At 50.0% G+C, this 26,866-nt stretch overlaps 1 protein-coding gene across 3 annotated transcripts in view; it reads right to left on the reverse strand.

The window, feature by feature from the left end:
* LOC138516931 (uncharacterized) overlaps window positions 1–26,866 on the reverse strand; it is a 348,123-nt gene that overhangs the window by 182,431 nt on the left and 138,826 nt on the right. For all 3 annotated transcript variants that reach the window (XM_069632397.1, XM_069632396.1, XM_069632395.1), the window contains one exon: window positions 10,468–10,788. In XM_069632397.1, coding sequence (XP_069488498.1) covers window positions 10,468–10,788 — 321 coding nt within the window. The remainder of the gene's footprint in view (window positions 1–10,467; window positions 10,789–26,866) is intronic.

Here is a 26,866-nt window from a genome sequence, read left to right on the forward strand (position 1 = left end):
TTAGTGCAACAACGACGTTCAGCAGACCGATTCTCCTGTCTGACAAGAATGTTCTCATTAAACCAGTTTGTATTCACGGTTTCGCTCATCACCTGTCAGGACCGGATAGGGGCTAGGGTGTTAATGGCACCTTCCAGTGTGGCAATGAGATGGCTGACGAATTCTTCAGCCCTCGATGCGCATTGAGCAAGAAGGATAGTTTTTTGTAGAGGAATTCTTCCAATTCCTTGACTGAACAGTTAGTCTATGATTAGTATCAAGCCTAGCAGTGGGCCCAGAAATATTAACATAAAAAGAAATCAAATGGTGATCGGACCAAAAACAGAGATACCATGAGATTAGCAACAGTAAGGAGATGGGAAAGCACCCAATCAAGGGTATGGCCAGCAGAGTGTGTAGGGCCGGAGGAGCATTGCGTGAAGCCAATATCCCCAAGAGCACCCAGAAATAAGGCAGTGGGTGTGTCAGTAGGAGCCTCGGCCCAGTAGTTGAAATCGCCTAGAACCAGAACAGGAGTGTTGTTCCTGGTAATTTTGTTTAAGGAACAGAAACGGTCCTTCAAAAAGGCAAAGCGCCCCGGGGGGGGGGGGGGGGGGTGTAGAGGTGTGGGGAGAGTGATAGATGACAACAATGGAGATGGATGTGTTATCGGAGACTCTTAGTTTCACGATCAAGCTTTCAGCAGGCACCTGGGGCCTCAAAGAACCTGGTAACAATGTAGTGTGTTTCTAAGAAAAAGGGCCACCCCACCCCACGTCCGTCTTCCCGATCAGCACAGAAAAGATATAATGATCTGGTATGGCAAGAATGGCATCAGAAGAGATGGCATCATTTAGCCAGGGTTCAGTAATAGCCAGAAAGTCTGGGGAGGACACCGTAAGTCCTCAACCTCCACTCCATGAGCTCGAAGAGAGCGCGTGTTAAGAAGACCAAACTTTAAGAGAGAAGCAGAAGTCAAGGTGACAGGAACGGCAGGAATCTCTATGGAAATAGCAGGTACGGAGTTCAAATCAGAACCAGCATTATGAATTGGAGCCGGGACATGGGCAGAGCCGTCCCATCAATGATCTAATAATAGGATATACATCAGAAGAGGAAATAACAGATGGCATGGAAATTTGATTAGAAGAGCATTGATGGACACCATCCGGGTAACTGGGATGTGATACCAGGCGGCGCGTGCAAGTGGCCCGTGTGAGAATAATCACTGCGTTGCAGTGCTATCTGGATTTTCGGTTGCTCTGTATACGCACGAGGTCAAAGCGCGACATATCGGCCTATGCCAATTAAGAAGAGGAGTACCTACAGCAGAAATAAGTAGAACAGACCAAATGGCTGCACGTCGCACAGACCCACACCGGACTCAAACCGGCGCTGTTGCGCCTGTGACCTAATTAAGTAGTACCAAAGAACTACAGAGCAAACAGGGAACTGTAGTTCCTGAAGGCTCAGTGTGTGCAGAAGCTACCAAGAACTCTGCTTTAAATCACACTTGGGTGCAATGAAGAGAAAACTCGGTGGATAAAAATGCTAAGTAAGCAAGTGAAATAAAAGTTGTAAAAATGCACAGGGCACAATTCAATTGAAACACACAGACTAAAATCACATAAAACTGAAATGGCACAAGAGTAGCAATGGTAGCGTAACAATCTATGGACTCACACGACTCCACTACTAGCCCTGCTAACCTAGATTGCCCATACCTTCTGGTGGGGTGTTCCCAGGGAACACCCACGCATTCCCCTTGCCCCTCTCTGCCAGAACTACAATGTGGTACCTTTTTGTAGGACGTGAATGAAGATTAATTGGTAGCCCCCTTGGTTTTAAGGAAGGTCCAGCTTGCCCCTATGGACTGATTGTATATGCCTTGATGTGGGAAAGGAGGTCAGAAGAGGATTGTGGTTTCAGGTAATGCCTACAATGTATGAAAATCCTCCAGCGCCCCCAACAATCCTTCCAAAACACCAATAGGAAGTCTGGTGCAATCTAACCGCGGTGTGAAGGTTCCCTAGTCAGAGCTGTCATAGGCCTCGTGTTACTTTATTTACACTAGAAGGTTCCCGATAATCTTAGTACAAGTTTAAACACTGGCAGCACTCATCCCCTCTAGCTCAGGCCCACTAACAACACATTCACCAAACAGTACCCAGAGCGGTCAGTAATTCACCTGCACCAACATGCTACCACCACTCATGGACGGCTAACAGGAAATTACACTAGGAAGCCAAGATGCAACACAACCCCAAGTGTAACCTGTCTGGGATGGCTGTGGCTTCCACTACTGCTAAAAGCCACGGCAACTCCCATAAAGTATCCCTATATACAATGACATACCCTATAGGCAGTACTACACACGGCATGGCGTGAAAGAAGCAGTTTCATTAACTCTTCCCTTTGCTGATTATTGTGCTGCCACCTCCTGCTTAACTTCCACTCAGCAAAGGGTCGGCCGCACCCCCGCCTTGAATTCTCGGTCCTTGTTACACAAGACTTTATGTAACACCCAGCGGTGTTCCACCAAGCAGCTGCGTTTGGACCATATGGACACAGTTAAGCAAATTCCCTTTCCATACTGCCCCACTTGCATTTTTAAGGGCCACTAGCAGAATCCACTGTGAGTGCAGGCCAAGCGGCATGAGGGGCCTCGAGGGATTGCGACTGGGACTGAGACTGGGTGGGGGCGCACTCTATGTGAGCTATGATGCCCCAAATAAATGCTGCAGCTGATGACCAGAGCACCCAGAAGTCAAGCTAGCAGTCTGAGACTGGGCGGGAGCGCACTGTATGTGAGCTATGACGCCGCAAATAAATGCTGCAGCTGATGACCAGGGCACCCAGAAGTCAAGCTAGCAGTCTGAGACTGGGCGGGAGCGCACTGTATGTGAGCTATGACGCCCCAAATAAATGCTGCAGCGGATGACCAGGGCACCCAGAAGTCAAGCTAGCAGTCTGAGACTGGGCGGGGGCGCACTGTATGTGAGCTATGACGCCCCAAATAAATGCTGCAGCGGATGACCAGTGCACCCAGAAGTCAAGCTAGCAGTCTGAAACTGGGCGGGAGCGCACTGTATGTGAGCTATGACGCCCCAAATAAATGCTGCAGCGGATGACCAGGGCACCCAGAAGTCAAGCTAGCAGTCTGAGACTGGGCGGGAGCGCACTGTATGCGAGCTATGACGCCCCAAATAAATGCTGCAGCGGATGACCAGGGCACCCAGAAGTCAAGCTAGCAGTCTGAGACTGGGCGGGAGCGCACTGTATGCGAGCTATGGCGCCCCAAATAAATGCTGCAGCGGATGACCAGGGCACCCAGAAGTCAAGCTAGCAGTCTGAGACTGGGTGGGAGCGCAATCTATGCGAGCTATGGCGCCCCAAATAAATGCTGCAGCGGATGAACAGGGCACCCAGAAGTCAAGCTAGCAGTCTGAGACTGGGTGGGAGCGCACTGTATGCGAGCTATGGCGCCCAAAATAAATGCTGCAGCGGATGACCAGGGCACCCAGAAGTCAAGCTAGCAGTCTGAGACTGGGTGGGAGCGCACAGTATGTGAGCTATGGCGCCCCAAATAAATGCTGCAGCGGATGACCAGGGCACCCAGAAGTCAAGCTAGCAGTCTGAGACTGGGTGGGAGCGCACTGTATGTGAGCTATGGCGCCCCAAATAAATGCTGCAGCGGATGACCAGGGCACCCAGAAGTCAAGCTAGCAGTCTGAGACTGGGTGGGAGCGCACAGTATGTGAGCTATGGCGCCCCAAATAAATGCTGCAGCGGATGACCAGGGCACCCAGAAGTCAAGCTAGCAGTCTGAGACTGGGTGGGAGCGCCCAGTATGTGAGCTATGATGCCCCAAATAAATGCTGCAGCGGATGACCAGGGCACCCAGAAGTCAAGCTAGCAGTCTGATACTGGGTGGGAGCGCACTGTATGTGAGCTATGACGCCCCAAATAAATGCTGCAGCGGATGACCAGGGCAACCAGAAGTCAAGCTAGCAGTATGAGACTGGGTGGGAGCGCACTGTATGTGAGCTATGACGCCCCAAATAAATGCTGCAGCGGATGACCAGGGCACCCAGAAGTCAAGCTAGCAGTCTGAGACTGGGAGGGAGCTCACTGTATGCGAGCTATGACGCCCCAAATAAATGCTGCAGCGGATGACCAGGGCACCCAGAAGTCAAGCTAGCAGTCTGAGACTGGGTGGGAGCGCACTGTATACGAGCTATGACGCCCCAAATAAATGCTGCAGCGGATGACCAGGGCACCCAGAAGTCAAGCTAGCAGTCTGAGACTGGGTGGGAGCGCACTGTATGCGAGCTATGACGCCCCAAATAAATGCTGCAGCGGATGAACAGGGCACCCAGAAGTCAAGCTAGCAGTCTGAGACTGGGTGGGAGCGCACTCTATGCGAGCTATGACGCCCCAAATAAATGCTGCAGCGGATGACCAGGGCACCCAGAAGTCAAGCTAGCAGTCTGAGACTGGGTGGGAGCGCACTCTATGTGAGCTATGACGCCCCAAATAAATGCTGCAGCGGATGACCACGGCACCCAGAAGTCAAGCTAGCAGTCTGAGACTGGGTGGGAGCGCACTCTATGCGAGCTATGACGCCCCAAATAAATGCTGCAGCTGATGAACAGAACAATATGTACCAAGAGGGGAGAGGGGTTCACATGTATACAACCGGAGAACAAATCGCCGGGATAAACTGCAACAAGCACAGGAGTCAAGTGGGGGGATAGATCAGGTCAAGGAAAGTAAAAACTTCAGCACTATTTGTTGAACGAACAAAAAAGGCAAAAATCTCAAAAACTGGCTGTCTCAGGCAGATCGAGCTGAACCTTCTCTGCGACAACCCACATTGACATCTCAGTGGGGCCTTCCTCCGATTGTAGGACATTTTCCATGCGGGTCCTGCAACGCTTGCAAATTCACTACAGCATGCACTACCATATTCATTAATGGTAGAGTTTGGTCGCTTAAACAACACACTACGTGTAATTCCTTTAATGTTGTCTATGTCATTGTCTGCCCATGTAATAAATCTTACATTGGTAAGACAGCTAGACCCATTAAAACTAGAATTTCGGAACACAAATCTAGAATCCGGACTAGCACTCACAATGCTCCACTAGTGGCCCATTTCTTGGAATTGGGCCACAGCTGCGATGAACTTAAATGGTGGGTATTGGAACGAGTCCAAGGTACTGATCGCCTTAACATAGCATCTAAATTAGCACAAAGGGAGCAGTGGTGGATGTACCACACTGATAGTTATCACACTGGACTCAACCATCAAGAAGAATGGCTCCAATGCGCTATCTGAGAGCCGATCCTGGGACTGCGTTTTTCGTTTTCATTTCTGTTTCGATTGGACTTAGTGAATGGGCTTTTTCTGCCAATGGCATCGGAGTCTTTTCTTTTCATTTCATTATTATTTTCATATTTATTTTATTTATTATTTTTTCACTTATCTTTTTCCTAATGATAGGACTATGACATCCATGTCACATGACAATCGCCAGCTTTGGGTTTTTATTGTACCTATTGAAGAATGCAATCTTACTTGCATGATAGTTGTTGCCTCCATTGTGCCTATTTGAGCATTCTGTCTCCCTCTCTTTGGGGCTTTCTTTCTCTTTTTTCTCCCGTCCATTCATCTTGCATGCACTGTCCCCTTAAGGACGTGACTTTCTAGTCCGCGTCATGTGATCTTTGACGGTAGTCACATGGGACGTCGAGACGGTATTTTAGGCAGTTTGAGTAGCTCCCTCATTTGACTTCTGGTAATTAAGCAGAAGCCACTGGAGGAACTTACGTATTTAGCAGCAGTCAGTTGACTCTGGCTTGCACAGCGGCTACAGCCTTATAGGAGGACCACATCGTAGACAGGTAAGAGTGGGAGGCTCTACTTAGTCGCTTTCGGTTTCTTCTGGCATTCGTGTGCTAGTCCTCTCTTTGTTTTCTTCAACCCCGGGATGGGTTTCTTTTCTTTCTCTTTTTCTCTTTTGCAGGATACGGACCTTATTGGGTCTCTAGGTGGCCCCATCTTTTCGCGTTCTAGCGAACCGCGCATTGCACCCTGACAAGAATTCGAGGATGTATTGTCTAGACCCACTCATATTCTGGAGGAGTTCTTTTTCAAATTGAAGGTATGGGTCGTACTTTTCTATATTTTTACATTGCACTATTTGGTTGGCTTGCACTCTGCTTCTGAGCTTTTTGACCGACGGGATGACAGTGTGAGCTTGACATTTCTTTAGGCTCCCCTCTCCCGTATTGCCTGGCTGGATTGACTTAACCGCATATTCACGGCATAATAGGCAGGGGCGATCAGGCCCCTGGTATTCTCCCTAAATTGATCGGGAGCTGCTCACTTCTAGTTCTTCCCTAGAACAGATTGTGGGGCTATCCCTGGAGTTTAACATAGATGGGAATATGATTTTTTACTGCACGGATAGGGTCATGTATGGGGGTGCTAGATCAGGTCAAGGGATCATTTTATTGAGTGATTTTAATGTTCAAATAAAAAATTATCTATTGTCCTAATTAGCTCTTTCTCTTTTCTTCTTTCTCTGATGTATATCTTTTTATAAATGCTAGTTTTGAGTACCACTAAGATGGAGAAGTATCTCATCGTTGTGAATTACGGAAGATCTACATGAAGAAAAATGTCTGCATGGAATAATTTTAAAACCATTTCCATATTGCTTATAACTAAGTGCTTTGTGTCTTGAGATATGTGAAGAAATGACATGTTCAAATTGTACAATTAATTATCTAATCTGTCCTGTCCTGAGGAAGACGACTGTCAGGCCTTCTCTCTCCTGCTAGGGCAGGAGATAGACTGCTTAGACTGTGTTAATTAGTCGTCGAAACCACCTGTGTTTGATACCAGTACAGCCCATGAAATGGTTGGTCGCTGTACGAGGTACTGGTTGTTGACTATCATGGTCATATTGGAGACAAGTATTGCTTCTGTTCTAGTAAGCCATGACGCGACTATACTTGTCTGTTTTCCATAACAATTTATTGGATTGAGTAGGGGACAACTTTTTTCACCTCGCAGGAGATGCTGAGTGTTCAGTCTTGCCTGGATGAGTGTCCTCTTCTTTTTGGTTTTTCTTTTTGGTTTTTCTTTTTGAAATTTTTTTCTTTTTGTTTTTTCTAGTTATTTCAAACTACCATTATAATTTTCTCAGTGTATTTATTCCAATATGCTAGGAATACTATCATGTTAATATGCACTTTAATAGGAAATGTGGAGTATTGATGGTATGTTTTTATGCTGTTTTTATTGTAATTTCAGCACTATGTATGATATAATTGAATATGTGTCTATTAAAGATTGACCAGGGCACCCAGAAGTCAAGCTAGCAGTCTGACACTCGGTGGGAGCGCACTGTATGTGAGCTATGGCGCCCCAAATAAATGCTGCAGCGGATGGCCAGGGCACCCAGAAGTCAAGCTAGCAGTCTGAGACTGGGTGTGAGCGCACTGTATGTGAGCTATGGCGCCCCAAATAAATGCTGCAGCGGATGACCAGGGCACCCAGAAGTCAAGCTAGCAGTCTGAGACTGGGTGGGAGCGCACTGTATGTGAGCTATGGCGCCCCAAATAAATGCTGCAGCGGATGACCAGGGCACCCAGAAGTCAAGCTAGCAGTCTGAGACTGGGTGGGAGCGCACTGTATGTGAGCTATGACGCCCCAAATAAATGCTGCAGCGGATGACCACGGCACCCAGAAGTCAAGCTAGCAGTCTGAGACTGGGTGGGAGCGCACTCTATGCGAGCTATGACGCCCCAAATAAATGCTGCAGCGGATGACCAGGGCACCCAGAAGTCAAGCTAGCAGTCTGAGACTGGGTGGGAGCGCACTCTATGCGAGCTATGACGCCACAAATAAATGCTGCAGCGGATGACCAGGGCACCCAGAAGTCAAGCTAGCAGTCTGAGACTGGGTGGGAGTGCACTGTATGTGAGCTATGGCGCCCCAAATAAATGCTGCAGCGGATGACCAGGGCACCCAGAAGTCAAGCTAGCAGTCTGAGACTGGGTGGGAGCGCACAGTATGTGAGCTATGGCGCCCCAAATAAATGCTGCAGCGGATGACCAGGGCACCCAGAAGTCAAGCTAGCAGTCTGAGACTGGGTGGGAGCGCACTGTATGTGAGCTATGACGCCCCAAATAAATGCTGCAGCGGATGACCAGGGCAACCAGAAGTCAAGCTAGAAGTCTGAGACTGGGTGGGAGCGCACTGTATGTGAGCTATGACGCCCCAAATAAATGCTGCAGCGGATGACCAGGGCACCCAGAAGTCAAGCTAGCAGTCTGACACTGGGTGGGAGCGCACTGTATGTGAGCTATGGCGCCCCAAATAAATGCTGCAGCGGATGACCAGGGCACCCAGAAGTCAAGCTAGCAGTCTGAGACTGGGTGTGAGCGCACTGTATGTGAGCTATGGCGCCCCAAATAAATGCTGCAGCGGATGACCAGGGCACCCAGAAGTCAAGCTAGCAGTCTGAGACTGGGTGGGAGCGCACTGTATGTGAGCTATGGCGCCCCAAATAAATGCTGCAGCGGATGACCAGGGCACCCAGAAGTCAAGCTAGCAGTCTGAGACTGGGTGGGAGCGCACTCTATGTGAGCTATGACGCCCCAAATAAATGCTGCAGCGGATGACCACGGCACCCAGAAGTCAAGCTAGCAGTCTGAGACTGGGTGGGAGCGCACTCTATGCGAGCTATGACGCCCCAAATAAATGCTGCAGCGGATGAACAGGGCACCCAGAAGTCAAGCTAGCAGTCTGAGACTGGTTGGGAGCGCACTGTATGCGAGCTATGACGCCCCAAAATGCTGCAGTGGCCAAGGAGGCCACAACTCTTACAAGCAGCATATAGACACCTGCTCTTCTTAAATGTCTTATCCAACAGCAGTAGGGACCGTGTATATTTTTTTTTTTAAAGGGGGGGCAACCCCAAGAAATCATGCATGGAGGTGCGTGGTTTTATGCTTATAGAGAAAAGGTTGTGATGAGAGAGTGCATTTGCCAAGAGATTCCTGTAAACAATGATCTTGCATATAAATCTACATCCGAAAGAGGTCTTAGACTGAACTGGGTGCGTTTCATTTGCGAATACAAAATATGATGGCACAATGGCACTATATGGGGGCCTTCTAATAATTGTATTGCCATTATAAAAATAAAAAAATTAAAACCTGCTAACCTTCAAATTACACACAACAAGCATAGCTTTATGCATTCTATACATTACCAACAGGACATAGCGCATGGCCATGCCCTGTGGGCACCGCTCATGGCATGAACCCATGTGCCAAAGTGCAGTACCCCCTCTCCCCCATCTCTAGCACCCAGAGGGCACTGCACATCCGGTATGCCATGTGCCCTTTCAGTTTTCCAAGTCTGCCAAGGTCTGGAACGCGAAGTACGAGGTCGCCAACACCCAGTATGACCCCCAATTCAGAGGGGCCAGACACACATGCATGTTTCTCCCTACAAAGCAGGTGTTAAAGTAGCATTTGTTTGAACCATGCACCAAAAAGTGACTTTTTTTAATAGGTACGTTTCATGGAAGCACTAGTCCATCCTCTTGCCAGAATATTGGGAACACCGAGATATAAGCCAGGCCGAACATTGGGCGTTTCCTGCTGCTCACATTCTGAAACGGGCGGGATACCAAACGCATGCAGAACACATAGCATGCATACAGCGAGGGGGTTTCTTTTTAAATGCAAAGCCTGTTGACATTAAGCCATAAAATAGACCAACCTACATTTGACAAGTAATCTGAAATGGACAGTTGCTTTTTTGGAAGGTTGGGGCCCAAAGTCACCCCTCCCCCCATTTTGAAATATTGCAGCACGATACCCACGGTAGTAGGACTCTGCCCAAATATTTCAGGCATCCGGTGCTGCTCGTATCCAAGCTAAGCGTGGCAGTTTGCCAGGCATCCTTCTCAAACATGTCGGGTACCTCAATACGTGGAGTCACTAATGCCCCCTGCTGTAGGTTACGGATTGCCCTTACATTCAGAGAATGAGCAGAACTATATGCAACATGGCTATGCCAAATGAGGCCTCAGCAACGGAATTATATAATTATTCTCTTTTTCCTTTTTAATTGGGGAGGAGTGCCACAATGTATTCATTCTCAAATGAGTGGCACTTTAGCGGGAGGGTGTCTGTGGTCGTCCTAGGTGGAGTTCTGCTCTAGTTCACAAGAGAAGAGTGTCCCCGCTTGAGAGACAGTGTCGTTTGTGCCTTAGGAGGGACCTTCATAGCACCCCACCTACCAATCAGGGAGGAACGCTGCAGTGGACAGTCTGGTGGGTGTTAAGCTGGCCAGGTTCTCTTCTGGGCATCGGATCATGCTGGTTAGACCACTCCTTCTAGGATCCATACCTCTGTTCATGCCACACCCAATTGTGTACGCCAGAAGGCCACCATACTCACCAACAACAGTTATGTCGACGCTACTCGCAGTCGTTAAATGTATCTGCAGAACGTAATTGCCAGTGTCTTGGTGGGTGGCGTTTGGCAGCGTAATTGAGGCGCTCTCAAAGTCAAAGATGACTCGCCCGTCATATGGGTAATAGATTTCTGCATCATTGCTCCCGTGATGGTAAGAGAGGATGGTCTGGGAGATTCCCATCCTCATCACGCTCCACTCCAGATACCCGCTGGCTTCCAACGGCTTCTCCACCCCCGAGATCAGGATGTCCGATCCAGTTGCAACATAGACCTGCTGGTCCAAGACTTGCTTCTGGGCAGCATCTGAGAAAAAAGAACATAGGCATAGAAGTCAGGTGCGTTTCAGGGTAATAATAATAATAATGATTTAGCATTTACATAGCGCTACGACCCCTCAGGTATCTGAGCGCTGCTTATTACCCATGGTGTTCATTTATTGACCTCGAAAGGATGAAAGGCTGAGTTTGGCCCTGGGGGGGATTCGAACCTGTGCCAGCAGCCTTTGCACAGATGTCAAAGCGCTATCGACCGGGTACAAACAGTCCCTCCTAGTAGGAGGGTTGCCAGACTTCAGCCACTGAGGTGTTGGGAAGTTCTTGGCTCCAGGTATCAGTGGAGGAGATCTTGGTACCCAAAGCTCTGATTCTAGGGAACATCCATCAGGGCAGGACCAGAGAGGTCAACTGAGCACGATGCAGGTCATAATTTGAATAAACTTATGAAAGGAACACAGCTAATGTAAGTGGGGAAGGTACGGCACAGGCATCGTGTGGTGGTGAGAATTGGGGAGATGGGGTTCTCCTGAGCATGGTTCAATTAGGGGCACACAGTTTATCCTCACTCATACAGTTGAAGAATGGCATTGAGAACTGGATCACCATCACCAGGGGGCAGACAGCGGGTAAGACAATGGCACCCATAGGTGCCCCAGGAGGCAGAATGGAGAGGTCTGGAAGCCGCACTAGCGACAGCGGAAGCATACTTGCTAGCTGAGTGGTCTAGGATGGAAGGAACTAGTAAAGGGTGATGGGGACAGAGGAAAGGCAAGCCTGTAAAATGGCCAGTTACAATAACAAGTGCTTTAAAGATAGGTAGGTGATTCGGGGTGTGCTGGAGTGCTGCGTTTATTGCCCTGTAGCATCCTCTGCTTCCTGAAATGTAAGGAGTCGTTGGATGCAAGATCTGTGGCGGTCCTGTGCTGTGAGAAGAATAGACTTTACTAGCATTAGGAGGTTAGTGCCACAGTATTACGAATTGCTCTGCTGAGGGAGAAGATGCTTTTGGTTCTGAAGGATGGGGGACTGTGCTGGCAGCCAAAGGAGGCACTGCAGAAAGGGGAGAACACAGGCATCTGTTCTCTACCCGTGTGGCTGCTCGGAAGGCAGAAGGCATAGCTTTGTGTCGAGGTGTGGGGCATCGCTGAGAGTTTATTGTCTGGCAGCAGGCGATACCTGCAGAGCACATCGTGGCATGGGCACCAGGCTTTCAGCTTGTGGCATGGACTCACGTGGCAGCAAATCAGAGACAGAAGAATTAAGGAAGCTTTGGAATGGACCGGAAAGACGGGGTGACGCAAGCCTGGCTATATTCATCATGGAATGAGGCTAAGATGAGAGTGAAGTGACGTGATGGGTGGAAGGTTTTGAATTAATCTGAACCACTTACACTGCTGTGGTTGCCCTTCCACACCGTTTTTTAAGCCAGTCTGCGCCATTGCAAAAAGGGTGCAGCCATATGCAAATTAGTCAAGTACTGCCACCTAAGAGCTCCGTGCAGAGAAACAAGCAACCACAGACATGTTGCACCTCAGTGAGGTGCAGCTTGGTTCTCTAGGGAGCAGTGAGCAAGGGAACTACTAGAGAGTATGCCCAGACATGGGTCCCTTGCTCGCTGCACCTCACTGAGGAGACCCAACAAGGTCGAACATGTGTAGTTAAGCCAGGGTGCCTTGCCCTCAGCTCCATGTTCCCAAGAAAAAATTTCAAAAAAGAAGGAAACAAACAAAATAAAAAAAGGACCAAGGCGTTACCCCTGATGTCCTGTCCAATTTTGGACAGAATCACATCCATATACACTCAGTAAAAAATGTGGGTTGGATTTGGCAGTCGACCAGTTTGGGCTGTAATTTACAAGTCAAACTATTAAGTATTTCTACTTTCACCAGAAGCTTCTCAAACCTCTGCGTCCTTACACCTCTGAGCATGATCGTCCCACTGTATTAGGGACCCCTACAAAATCCAAAGTAGACTACTGCAATGCTCTGTTATCAGGCAAACATAATTATCAACTTGGTCTTCAGGTGGCCCAAACCTCAGTAGTACGACTGATCTTCTCTTTACCACAGAAAACACAGATAAGAGTTCCAGAGAGTTCTTCACTGGCTGACAGGTCAAGCAGTTCGAGCTTCCAGGTCTTGACTTTAGATGTATCCACCAATATACTACAGATCCAAGATCGCGAGCCACCGTCCCATTCGTATCGGCGATCCATGGCACAAGATCTGCTAGTCCAGAACAACTTGGGGAGACAAGACACTTCTCTTCTGGGGGCCCCGTACCTGGAATTCTCTTTCACAAAAACTGCACCAGATGGATTCACTCGCCATCTTTAGGAAAATAGAAAACGCTCATTTGTTCAGATAAACCCTTGGCCACTGCAAAGTGGGCTAATCTTTAGGTTTAGTTAATTTAAAATCCACCTGCGCCTAGATGCAGCTCTCTGCCAGGTTCCCTCAGGCTACATACTTTATAAATATAGAAATCAAATCATGCAAACAGCACCTATTAACGAGTCACTCTGCGCAAACCAAAACAAAGTAATCAGGAGAACAAGTCAAGCAAGGAAGGAAAAATAAATAAATAAAGAATAATCCGCAGAGTTCAAGAAAAATGATCTGATGGCCTTCCTGAAGGCCGGACGATAGTTTACAAGCTTGAGTGTGAATGTTGCATTCCTGGGGAGCGCAAACCTCAAAGCAGGTACCTCAGAACCTTTTTAGGCAAAAGAGCGGTTGATATAGAGTGAGTTATTAGAGCGCAATGCTCGGATGGGTTGAGCATGCCAGATTCTCCCTCCCCATTTCCCCCAGTAGAAAGGAGTGGCAGCATTCTGGCATCTGTAGGTCAGGGAGAGTACCTTGTGTCTTTCTTTGTCTGACCGGAAGCCAGTGTAACTTTTTTCTGTATGTAGATACATGATCGTTCTTGGCTAGACCGTATATAGCCCTGACAGCCCCATTTTGTGTAGTTTGGAGATGGGTGAGATTTGATTACGAGGCATCGACAAGCAGACTATTGCAATAATCAAGCCGTGAATAAGTGCAGCGGCCAGAAGAGACCTATTTTTAATGCAAAGGTGTGGCTTAATTTGATACAATAGCTTGATAATGCATCCACAATACGAGCGCACACTTGAGACATGTTATTTCGAGGATAGTTCAGAGTCCAATATCACACCAAGAGTTAACTGATTTACTGACCAGGATACTGTTAGCCAAAATAGAAAAATGGGAGTGACAGGGGTCATGTTCTTCAGACGGGGGACAAGCGTCAACAATGAGAAGCTCAATTTTCTCAGTGTTAAGTGCTAAATAATTCAAGGCCATCCAGGTTTGAATTTCATTGTAAATGCAATTCACATTTTTGATGTTGGTGGCATAGGTACCCGATAGCTGGAAGAGGACCTGGGCGTCCTCTGTATAGGAAGCATATTGGACACCCAGGTCATCAAGAAGATCACGTAGTGATCTAATGTATACGTTAAAAAGGGAAGGGGACAGACAAGAACCCTGAGGTACTCCGTACGCACACTGTTTCCACGACACTGAGCTGGAGGCAAGGCGCCCTTTTTATAGGCTGTGCCGTGGGGGAACCCTTGTGAGGCCACAGCCTCTGAGCGCACCTTGATTTACTGCTGCTGCGGTTGCTTGTGTTTCCACAAGTAGGAGACCAGGCATAGCCGGACTGGGTGAAGTGGCGGCTAAGTGAAGCAGTCTGCAGGAGAGGTTGCTGTTTGTCTCCCACTGAGTTTGGACCTATGGCTCCACCCCTACCATCCACGAAACCTGTGGGTCCCGCAAAGCAGCTGCTTAGTGAAGCAGTATGTGGGGCCGAGTTTGGTGTTGACTGGACTAGTGCTTGTGATTTGATCCTTCTCTTGGGAACAGAGGCCCTGCCAGAGTACCTTTGCAAGCGGTTGTGGTGTGTTAGATTGCTCCAGTCCCCTGTTTAACTCTGCACAATGACCGGTCCGTTGTGTCTGAGAAGTCAGAACGGACCACATCCTTTGCTAAAGAAAGATCACCTGCGCCCAATCTGCAGGGCCTCCTCAAACAACCCTGGCCGCAAATTGCGTGTGTATGGTTCTTTAGTAACGTGCATGTATGATGGGTTCACACAATAATGCAGAGTCCAAATAATCGAACCAACTCAGGAAGATGGCAAAGGTTGCTGTTTTATTAACAATTAGGTTACAACAGACATCAACGGACGTTGGCTCAGCATGCGACAATTTTCTCATTAAATACTGGCCTTATACTAATAATATGTCTGAGGTAACGTCCTACTACGTGGCAAATAAGAAAAACCTACAAGCGATTATAATTGGTTTAAGAGGAACATCCAAGTATACTTTCTATAAGAACTAGGATTGTGATTGGCTGCCCTACTGTCAGGTGGACAACGTATGCCTACCTCCAAAACATGGAATCTCCAACACTATTAAGTACTCGGTTTTATCATTGGTTCTCAAACTATAAGGCTCTTTGTTATGCGTCCCTCTGCAATTGGTTGGCATGCTCGTGCTATGTCTGGAACATTTGGTTCACTTAGCAGAACACACGCACAGACTCTGGTGCCAGAAGTGGATTTGACTTTACCTCCCCAACCAATTAGAATAACATCTCTCATCACCCAGGCCTTCTGCTATGAAGATTGTCTTTGAACTTTGCCTTAAAGTATCCTTGTCTGTGGGAATATATGGGAGTGCAGGTACTCACTATCATTGTTCTAGGAATCCAAGTTCAACTCTATGTTCATCCTTGGCTCACTTGACAGGAGACCACGAATCAGTCCATTTTGCAGCATTTAAATGTCTTAAATTAATAAAACTTGGCACTCTTGGTGTTCTTTCTTTGCCCCTTAATAAGGGATGATTCATCCTTCTCACGTTCACTGCTTTCAGGAATAGATAACCAACCTTGGCTGCTTCCGTTTTGATGCCAGGCCAGACAGCCTTGGCAGGCGCTTCCACGATTTCAGCTCATTCTTGCTGCAACAATTCTCAGCCTTTCCTCTCCATGGGTCTGACTTACTAAATTCATGACACCGATGTCCGGCTCCTATACAATGGCAGCTTCGCCCGCAGTCTATTCACTACATATAGCCTGCTTCTATGATGACTTGGTCTACTTGCGTTTCATCGTCTGTACAATTATTGAACGGTTGTGTTTTCTGTAGCACTTTGCACATGTGCAATCTTCTCTCTGCATACGAAAGTTTACTCGATTCCAACTTCGCCTTCAGTTTCTGTAAGATCCATGCACTCTCTTCAGCCAGTATTCTCAGGGTAGTAGTCACAAGAGACGCTTGTCTCTTGTGACGTCACTAGCTTGTCTCTTTTGCTCCTTTTCATATCCCTTCAAGGAGTTCCTCCCTCAGATTGTCCTCTCTTCTGGGATGCACTAGATAGGGGTTTCTCCATGGATACCCTTTTTCAAAGATTTGCTGCAGTATCGGCACAACTGCTGGTGTCAAACATGGCACAGTCTTAGACTTCCAACATATAGGAGGTAGGGGGGGCGGGATTTCTGGCAGAGACATGCAGCTGCTCCTCTACACATGTCTACTCAAAGAGGACGCAATTGTTGCAGAACTGCTGACTAATCTGGTGCAACAACAAATCTCACTAGAGGGTACGTGGGGTCGTTGCAGGTCAGTTGGTGAATCCACAGGAAGTCTATCATAAGAAACCTCTGCCACCAAATATTCACTGCTTAAACACTCCCCGATAGTTCTATGGGAAACTGGCGTCAGCACGGTAATAAAAGATTGCATAGGTAAAAGCGACAGCACAAATCGACCGTTCACAGGACGCTATCTAAAGGGGCACCTTGAGCGAGACATATTTGGGATATCACATCTGGGCACACCCTTCAAACAAAATGTCCAGGATTTGGCAGGAACCGTTAGCCAACAAGCTCTGCTTGAAACATGTGTCGCCAGAAAGATCCAGGATTGGTCAACAGTGATTATTAGCACCTAGAAAAGTGGATAGGATATGCTAGGTGATATAGCAAGGAATGTGAGATGAACAAGTTACTTTCTTACCTGGTAACGTTCTTTCGATGGGATGGTCCGACGACGTATTCCATATCTATGACAGTAATCACCACAGCTGTGCTGCTTCGGAAACTTTTTCGGCGTCTGCGTCCTGCGTCGATGACGTCGATGCGCCGCCGTCGAGGACCTCCTCCGACGTCCGACGTCATCCGATGTGATAAGTAGGACGCACGACGCCAGTAGCCTCAGTTGTAGTTTTTTCCCCCCAGAACGTGTGACATTAGTCAACTGCCAGTCCGACACAAAGCCTTGCGGAACGTAAGCTGCAATCGCAACAGAAATTCTGCAGCGGGGAAGGCAGGGCGGGAGCGATATGGAATACGTCGTCGGACCATCCCATCGAAAGAACGTTACCAGGTAAGAAAGTAACTTGTTCTTCGAGGGGATTGGGTCCTCCGACGTATTCCATATCTATGACAGACTCCCAAAGCAGTACCAAATCAAGGAGGAGGGAAAGAATTTAGAAACAAAATTTAGAATAGCCAATCAAATAGCAGAGCAAAGGACCGCCTTGCCAAAGGCCAGATCCTGCCCTCTGATGGAATCGAGGGAATAATGCCGCACAAATGTATGCACTGAAGCCCAGGTGGCAGCATCACAGATGTTGCGAATAGGAACACCCCTCTGCAGGGCAGTAGATGCAGCCAAGCCCCTGGTAGAATGGGCCCGCAAGCCAGCCGGTGGGTCCTTGCCCGCCAAGCGGTAACACTCCGAGATGGCCAAAATAATCCAGCGGGACAAAGTCTGTTTCGTCACAGCTTGCCCCAAGCGCTTACCAGCGTAACCAATAAAGAGTTGATCGTCCACTCTGACCCGGGACATGCGAGAAACATAAAAGCTCAAAGCTCTCCTAGGATCAAGCCTATGGAGCCTCTCCTCTTCCTTACCAGGATGCGGAGGAGGATAGAATGCCGGAAGAACAATCTTCTGGGCCAAATGAAATTCCGTCACTACCTTTGGAAGAAAAGAAGGACGAACTCGAAGGACAACCCTGTCCTTGTGAAATACAGTGAAGGGTGGCTTAACAGAAAGTGCCTGTAACTCACTCACTCTGCGAGCGGAAGTAACCGCAACTAAAAACACAGTTTTCAAAGTCAACAGCCTCAAAGGGCAAGAATGTAAAGGCTCAAACGGAGCACCCATAAGAAACCTAAGAACAAGGTTCAAATCCCAACCGGGCACCAGGAAAGGCGACGGAGGGAACACATTAGTGAGCCCTTTCAGAAACTGTGAAATTAAAGGGATTTTAAAGTAAGAACATTCTTCAGATGAGCGCTTAAAGATGGACAGCGCCGCCAGGTAACCCTTGACGGTACCCACTTGCAAGCCCCTGTGGGCCAAAGAAAGCAAAAAGGACAGAACAATGGGGATGTCACATGCAAAAGGATCCACATTCTGAACTCTGCACCAGTCGCAGAACTTACGCCAACGGCAACGGTACAGAGACTTAGTTGCGGGCCTTCGGGCCGAAAGCAACACCTCCATCACGTCTTCAGGGAGGTCCCAATCCTTATACCTCAACCTTTCAGAAGCCAAGCGTGAAGGTTGAGGGATCCGACCTCTCGATGGAGAACCTGACCCCCCTCCCGTGAGAGCAGATCGTCTCGGTAGGGAAGACGACGTGGAGGGCAGATGGACAAGTCGAGAAGGTCCGGGTACCACGTCCTCCGAGCCCACGCCGGAGCAATGAGGATCATCCGGGAACCGAACTTCCGTAACCTCCGCAGCACTTGCGGGATGACGGGGACTGGAGGAAACGCGTACAGCAGCGGGAACGACCACTCCACCACGAACGCGTCTCCTAAGGCTCCTTTTGGAGGAAATTCCCGCGAGCAAAACCTCTCGCACTTCCGGTTGACACTGGAGGCAAAGAGATCCACTTGAGGGGTCCCCCAAAGGGCGAAGATCTCCAGGAGAATCTCCTGAGCCAACTCCCACTCGTGAGAGATCGAGCTCTGCCTGCTCAGAGCGTCCGCCGTCACGTTCTCGACTCCGGCCAGATGAACTGCCGAGATCGAAACTTCCTGCTGGATGGCCCAGAACTCGAGCTGCATCGCCTCCCTGCACAGAGGAAGTGACCCTGCCCCCCCCTTTTTGTTGAGGTAGTGCATGGCCACTGTGTTGTCCGTCAGGATCAGGACATTCTTTCCTCGCACAGTCGGCAGAAAAGCCCTCAGGGCTAGCCTGACGGCCCTCAGCTCCAACAGATTGATATGGAGTCTGGACTCCGACGGAGACCAACGACCGCTGACTGTCAGCCCGTTGGCATGAGCTCCCCATCCCGTGAGGGATGCATCCGACACGATCGTCACCTCCGGCCAGGGAAGCCAAAACGGAGCCCCCTTCATCAAGTTGCCTTCGACGGCCCACCACAGAAGGTCCCGGGCGACCGAGGGCGGCACCTGAATCGGGTCCGACATCCTGCCGGAGGACTGCGACCATTGCATCTTGAGTGCCCACTGCAAAGATCTCATTCGCAGGCGAGCCTCTGGCACCAGAAGAATGCAGGATGCCATGAGGCCGAGCAACCTCAAGAACTCGAACGCTGGGAGCGTCTGGGCATGCTGAAACTTGCGCACCATCTGCTGAATGTGAAGAGCCCTCACCAGTGGAGGAAAACACAGCCCCAGGGAAGTGTCGAGCACTGCTCCGATGTACTGGAGCCTCTGCGTTGGCGTCAAATGGGACTTCTTTAAATTGAGGGAGAAGCCCAGCCTGTGAAGGGAGTGGCAGGCGACGGACAGATGATCCAGGACCTGCTCGGGAGAGCTCCCCCTGATCAACCAATCGTCCAGGTAGGGGTAGACGTGAATCCCCCCTTGCCGGAGATGCGCTGCCACCACCACCATGAGCTTGGTGAAAACCCTCGGGGCGGAGGTCAAACCGAACGGCAGGACCCGAAACTGAAAGTGCGAGTCGCCAACCGCGAACCTCAGGTACTTCTTGTGCTTGGGATGGATCGGCACATGGAAGTAAGCATCCTTGAGGTCGAGTGACACCAACCAGTCCTGAAGCTGAAGGGCCTGGAGGACTTGAGAGAGAGTAACCATCTTGAACTTGTCCTTCCTGAGGAGTTTGTTCAAACCGCGCAAGTCCATGATGGGTCTCAATCCCCCGTCTTTCTTGGAAATCAAAAAATAAGGGGAATACCATCCCTTGTTCCTCTCCGCTACAGGCACCAGTTCTATGGCGCCTTTCTCCAGCAGGGCTTGAATTTCCTGCGCAAGGAGCGGATCCGGACACTTCAAAGAGAGGTTCCCCGGTGGATTGTCGCGAGGCCTGTGCCGAAAGGGAAGACAGTAGCCGTGGGTTATGATCTCCAGAACCCACACATCTGAAGTAATGGCACGCCACTCTACAAGATGCTGCGCCAGCCTTCCCCCAACCGGCGAACCATGGGACATGGCCTCATGACTGAGTAGGAGCGGCTGCGGCGTTACCTGAGGGCAAAGAGGCAACTGCCCGAGCGGCCTTGGCACCACGGGTACCTTGTCGTCCACCTCTGGTACCCCTGCGTTGGCCCCTTTGACTGCCAGCTCCTCTCGCTCTACCAAAGGACGAGTAATAGCGAAAGGAGCCACCCCTCCACTGCTGTCCCCTAGGACGAAAAGGCGGAGGTTGGCGAACTGCAGCGCCCAACGACTTCGCTGCAGCTTTTGAGGTCTGCAACCTCTCAAGGCTCTCGTCAGCCTTGCTGCCAAAAAGATGTTCACCATCAAAGGGCATGTTGAGGAGCCGGGACTGCACATCAGGAGCAAACCCCGACTTCCGCAACCACGCAAACCTGCGTATCACGGTGCTCGCCGCCATGGACCTACTGACGCATTCAGCTAAGTCCAAACCCGACTGAACGGACTCACACATGGCATCCTTACCATCCTGGACCAAAGCAAGGAAACCATCCCGTTCGTCCCCTTCGGGAATATGTTCAGCCGCTAACGCAACACAGTTCCACAGAGTGTGCGTGAAACGTGACAAGGCACAAATGGAGTTGGCCGCCTGAAGCGCCATACCACCAGAAGAAAACACCTTCTTCGCCCAGCCATCAAAACGTTTGTCGTCCCTATCAGGAGGGATGGTAGGGTACGACGCCTGCTTTGCCGGGGCCGTGGCCGCCTGCACCACCAAACTTTCCGGAGTGGGGTGCCTGGTCAAGTAGCAGGGGTCGCCACTGGCTGGACGGTATTTCCGCGACAAGGATCTGCCCACTCCCGGGAGACTCTCCGGAGCAGTCCAAGCCGCCGCCACCCTACGCTGTAAAGCCATATGGAATGGCAGTACCGGGTCAGTTGGGGGACCAACATTAAGGATGTCCGTCAGATCATCCTGCACAAACTCCCCTGGGGGAGCAGACCATCCCAGATACTCAGACACCCTAGCCATAAGGCGCCGGTATGAGGAATCGGCATGGGAGCCAGGCTCAGGCCGACCAAATTCCACCTCCGGAGAGGTGTCCAGACCACTAGCATCATGCAGCGACTGCCTCAAATCGTCAAATTGACTATGGCCCGAGACAATGTCATCCGGCACCTGATCAGGAACCAGGCCAACCGAATCCTCATCCGCCTCCGAAATATAATCCAAGTGGTGGAAAGGCACCTGAGAGTGCCTGCTCTTAGCCAGAGCCTTCCTAGGGGGTACACCCGAGACACGGGGCACCTCCGACACGAAAGGCGTCGATGGCGTCGAGCGAATCGGCGCCGCCGTCGAGAAAACCGGCAACGGCGCCGTGAGGATCGGCGTCGACGTCGAGGAAATCGGCGTCGACGTCAGACGCAGCGCCCCCAATATCGGCGGCGTCGACACAGCCCTCGAAGCCGGAGCCCCGAGCGTGTCCCTCGACGACCTGAACGTCGACGGCTTCGACGACTTCCTCGGAGCCGGAGCTTCGAGAAAGCCAGTCGACGCCCTCGACGCCTCAGACGTCGATGTCTTCCTCGAAGACATCACAGGTGCACACGGTCTCGATCGCGTCGAGGACCGGGACCTGGAACGGGCACGGCGAGAACGAGCCTCCTTGTCCGAACGGGACCTCTCCCGTGACTCGTGCCGACCACTCTTGCGAGCGGCGTCTCTCGACCTCACACGGCCGACCCCACTCGGGGGCGCGGACGGTTGAGTACCCTGCGACTCAAGAATCGCCAACATTTTCTTCCCGAAGGAAGCCCATTCCTCCGGCGTCGCACGGCTGGTGGGATAACCGACGTGCCGGGCAGAGTCCTCGGAAGAGGACCTGGAAGGCGACCGGTGACGGCGCTTCCGAGAACGCCTCGAAGAGGCAGAGGAGTGGCGAGACCGACTCCTAGAAGACCGACGAGACTTCCGACGATGACGCGGAGAGTCACCCCTCGAATCATCCGTCGAAAGCCCCGCCGACTTCGACTTCCAGGGCTTGGACACCCGACCTACCGACAATTTCTTCTTACGTTCGCGTAAGGCCTTGGAAGTGAGCGACAGGCAGTCGACACAGTCATCCGTGTCGTGGGCCTCCCCGAGGCACCAGAGGCAGGCGTCGTGCGAGTCAGTCACCGACATCTTGGACCCACACACCCCGCACTTCTTGAAGCCCGGACGCGGGGTCGAAGACGAAGTGGAAGACATCGCTGCGAAGGAATATTCACAAACGAACAGGTTCGAAGAACCAGAAAGAACAGAACTCCAAAGAGTCGAGGCTAGAACCGAGAAACACGAAGCAACACGTTCGCGGAAAAAACGGAACTGAGGCTACTGGCGTCGTGCGTCCTACTTATCACATCGGATGACGTCGGACGTCGGAGGAGGTCCTCGACGGCGGCGCATCGACGTCATCGACGCAGGACGCAGACGCCGAAAAAGTTTCCGAAGCAGCACAGCTGTGGTGATTACTGTCATAGATATGGAATACGTCGGAGGACCCAATCCCCTCGAAATGTATGGATTGTGTTGAATGAATTATAAAAGGAAAACAACGTTCTTTTATATGTTTTTTGTAATATTTGTACACAGTGTTGTTAAATGTTAATTTAAGAATCAAATTGAATAAATGCACCATTGATATAAATTGATGGATGACTCAATGTTTGAGGAGTTTCTAAACATGGATCTAAAGGATCATGTTCTCTGTTCTGTATAATTTACTACATCACATTTTGTGCATAAAACGTTATGAGAGCCTGCATGATCAAGTACCGATCAGGCAACCCCATTTATAATGGTTCTCCAATTTTGGTAGCCAGCTTTCATCTTTCTTACGCCCTTCTATTTTATTTATTGTTTGTTATTCTCACTATATTGCAGAATTGTGATTCAGGGCGCATCAAGACAAGGAGGGGGAAGGGAAGAGGAGAAAAGGTACTAAATAAAAACAACATTTAAAAAAAGGTCACATTCGGAACGTGCAAGTGCTAAGGAATGAGAGCAGCGAGGGAGGGAGGGAGGGAGGAGGAAGGGAAGGGGGGTGAAGGAAGGCAGACGGGAGGAAGACAAACACATTCTGACTAGGGCGTGAGACCATTTGGAATGTGCAAGTGCCGAACATACAAAGGGGGTGCGTGGGAGGAACGGATGTGCAGAGGAGGGGAGGAGGGGGGAGGTACCATAAACGCAAACACAGGTTAAAAGTGCGCGAACAGGTTGGTAAGATTGCACAATGGCAGATCACATGTTTTGTGCCATTTCTTTTCATTCCTCTACAGACCGCCTTCATGCCACTTTCTGGTGCAGCCCTCTAGATATTCAACACAAAATGGCCACTCCTGTGACCGGAACATAAAGAGCGCTCAGGGGCTTTGTACAAAAGCTGGATTCCACTTAGACTCACTTGCTCAAAAACGCCAACAGCTGTGTACCACAATCAGGCCCAGCAACTGAATGGGTTGATACAAATAAACAAATCATGTCTCACTACCATCTGCCCAATCAGTGCATTACGCAGCACCGGCTGAAACATTTTTATTGAAACCTCTATCAGTCGCCAGCAGGTTCTGACTACTCTTTCATTGCTCTTCCTATTAACAACTCGAAGTATGCAGGTTGTTGTGCCTAAAAGATTGATTGTTCCCTAGCAGTGTACGACCAAATTTAGCAAAGTTTGTCATTCCTCCCTTTTGGCTAGCCGAAACAATTGCATTGGCTAGGGCGGCGGGAGGTGCGGGGGGGGGGGGAGGGGTGGAGTGCCAGGGGCTAAGTAAGCACATGATACTGGTATGGAGGCCACTCTGGCCCCATTTTATTAAAAATTTCAACCAACACCTGGAAAACCCCAAAATGTGACTCCCCCAAACAAAACATCATAACCACACATTATATTTTATTGACAGGTTGCCCATGACTCTTGCCCCCAAGACGGTATATAGGAGTGAAGCCTCTGTCCCCCCACCCCCTCGTACCACCATGCCCGCTCGGATACCAGGAGGCACACCCTTCATCACTGAACCAAACTGCCTCCTGATCCCAGCACCTCCCTACTGTGATCTCTGCTGGCAGTCCATTCTCAATAGTGGGGGGCATCCTTTGCCATCCCCACAGCGCCATGCCAGCCCCAGGGTCCACCCTCAGAATTCTAAAGTCACGGTGGGTGAGATGGAAAAAAGGCCCAATATTCTTTGAGGTGGTCGATGGTGTGGGACAATGTGTTAGGGAGGTCGACAGAGTGGAAATCAGAAGAAAGGTGAAGGTTGATACCCACCTCTCCCTTGGCCTCCTTTTTATGAGCAGATTGTGCCACCACGCCCTCAACACCCCCCAACTCCCTCCCCAGCAGCCAACTCCAGCACCCGCCACCAAGAACCAGTTTGGGGCACCTCTGTCCAACCTGCCAACCCAGCATCCCCGCCCTTCGGAGGGAGATGGGATTTGAGCAGTCTAGGCAGAGGCGGGCCTGGCACTCGGATCAGACAAATGGCAACCGGGGCCCTATCGTTTCCTGGTCCTACACCTTCCCATCACATCACATCACATCACAACAGCAACAACACACATGCCCTCCTCCCTCCTTGCTGGCAGTTAGCACATTTGAATAACAGAGCAGATTTAGCGCTCGCGCACAGGGCAATGCAAAACATTTGTCGGGGATGGGGGAGAGTGGGGGGATAGAGAGGGGTTCATTTCAATAGGATTACCCCCTACACCCATGTCATGTAGCTAGGAGGGGTTCACCACAGTCTGTGGCACACTTGGGTTGCTTAAATAAGAATGAATACCCTTTGATCCCACAGTGCAGGCAGCCAGAGGCGAGCTGAAACACTAAAACTGCCACTGAAAAGTTAGCAATTGTTTTGAGAAACAAGCGACAGTGAGCAAGGGAAGTATAATGGCAGCAGATACAGGCAAAATTCACTAGGGAAGGATGCGTTTTAAGATCGTTGATGAAAATAGAGTGACATTTCTCCTACACTATCTCCTTTTCTAATCACCACAAATTCAGGAAAAGCTCTGTAAGTATTACTCATCAAAATGGCCTATGACTGGCCAGTAGATATTACTGACGACCCAAAGGACTGGCTGAATTCTAGCATCCTCTTTTCCAGGATAACTTAACTCTTGCCGTATTCCAAGCACTCCGAAGAGACGGTAGCAATGTACAACAGCATGAATAAACAATTGAAAGATAGTGCTTCTGGCGAGACAGCTGGCAATTGCACAGCTGGCGCACCCTCTCGTTCACACTGGACAAGGTTCCAGTAGTGCGCTCCAGAGGCACAACCACGGCAGGGACGTAGCAATTGCTGGCAATTGCACAGCTGGCACACCATCTGTCATGCCTGCGCCATGGGCGCACACATTGGCAACCATCATGGACTATTTGTTATTAATTTATCTTCAGAATACTCTTGGAACAACCCCTATTCACACTTTGGTCCTTAATTCCCATTTGCGTGACTTTGGTGCTTTCTTATTTAACTCAACTAACTACATGTACCACAATGCACCTTGCTACAGCTATCAATTCCTGGCCATTCCTATTCGTCAGCATTGGAACCACAATCCCCAGAAGCCCTAGGGATCTGTGCTGCTTCCACCATCTCAGGACCAGAGAGGGAGGAGGCAGATTGTGTTCAGGTGTGTTGCTCCAGGTGCTGCCAATTAGCCTGCCTCAGTACAGGGCAGGGCGGTATTTAAGCAGCTGCCTGCAGGAGCTCAGTCTCTTGCATCAAGAGTTCTCCCAGCCCCTTTTTGCCTTGAGCCTCGCCTTGTATGCTGTTCCTGTTGCTGCATTTTTCTGATCCTGTTTCCAGTGCCTCGCTGCCCAGCTCCTCTGGGCTCACTACTTGTTGCCCTGCTCCTCTGGGCTTACTCCTTGCTGCCCTGCTCCTTTGGGCTCCCTGCCTTGCAGCTTGCCTCACTCCGCTGCCTATAGCCCTTGTCCTTTGGGCTCCCTGCCTTGCAGCTTGCTTCCCTCCGCTGACAGCAGCCCTTGTCCTCTAAGCTCCCTGCCTTGCAGCCTGCTTCACTCCGCTGCCTACAGCCCTTGTCCTTTGGGCTCTCTGCCTTGCAGCCTGCTTCACTCCGCTGACACAGCCCTTGTCCTCTGGCTCCCTGCCTTACAGCCCTGCTCCTTTGGGCTCGATCCTTGCTGCCCTGCTCCTCTGGGCTCTCTGTCTGCCGTCTACTACCTCTCTCTGCCCTGTTCCTCTGGGCTCCCTGCCTTGCAGCCTATTACAGTCCTCTGCAGTCCACAACAATTTACCTGCACCTTGTGCCATCCGTTACTGCAGCCCTGCTTCCCTGTTTGCAGCCCCCCTGTTTCGTGGCTGCTGCTCCCTTGCTCTCTTCCTTGTTTGCAACCCCCTGTTCTTGATCCCTGTCCTTCTCTTCCTTGAGTCCTCTGTCCTTCCCTTAGGTTACCCATTTCAGTTATACTGCTTTTCCTTCATTTCCTTCTGCTAGATTGCTCATTGACTTCCTTTTCCCTGGATATTTCTGTTCTTGTCTTCTCTTGTGTCTTATGTAGATCCCTTTGTACAGAGTATGACTGTTGGTTTCCAGCAGGCATCTTCTGCCTCTTCCCATGTCTCGTTTTCAGTGTAACAGACACCCACAGCTGTTGTTCACAGCTATGAACA

This window comes from Ambystoma mexicanum, chromosome 6q, assembly GCF_040938575.1.
Source record: "Ambystoma mexicanum isolate Mex_15411 chromosome 6q, UKY_AmexF1_1, whole genome shotgun sequence".
Taxonomy (NCBI): domain Eukaryota; kingdom Metazoa; phylum Chordata; class Amphibia; order Caudata; family Ambystomatidae; genus Ambystoma; species Ambystoma mexicanum.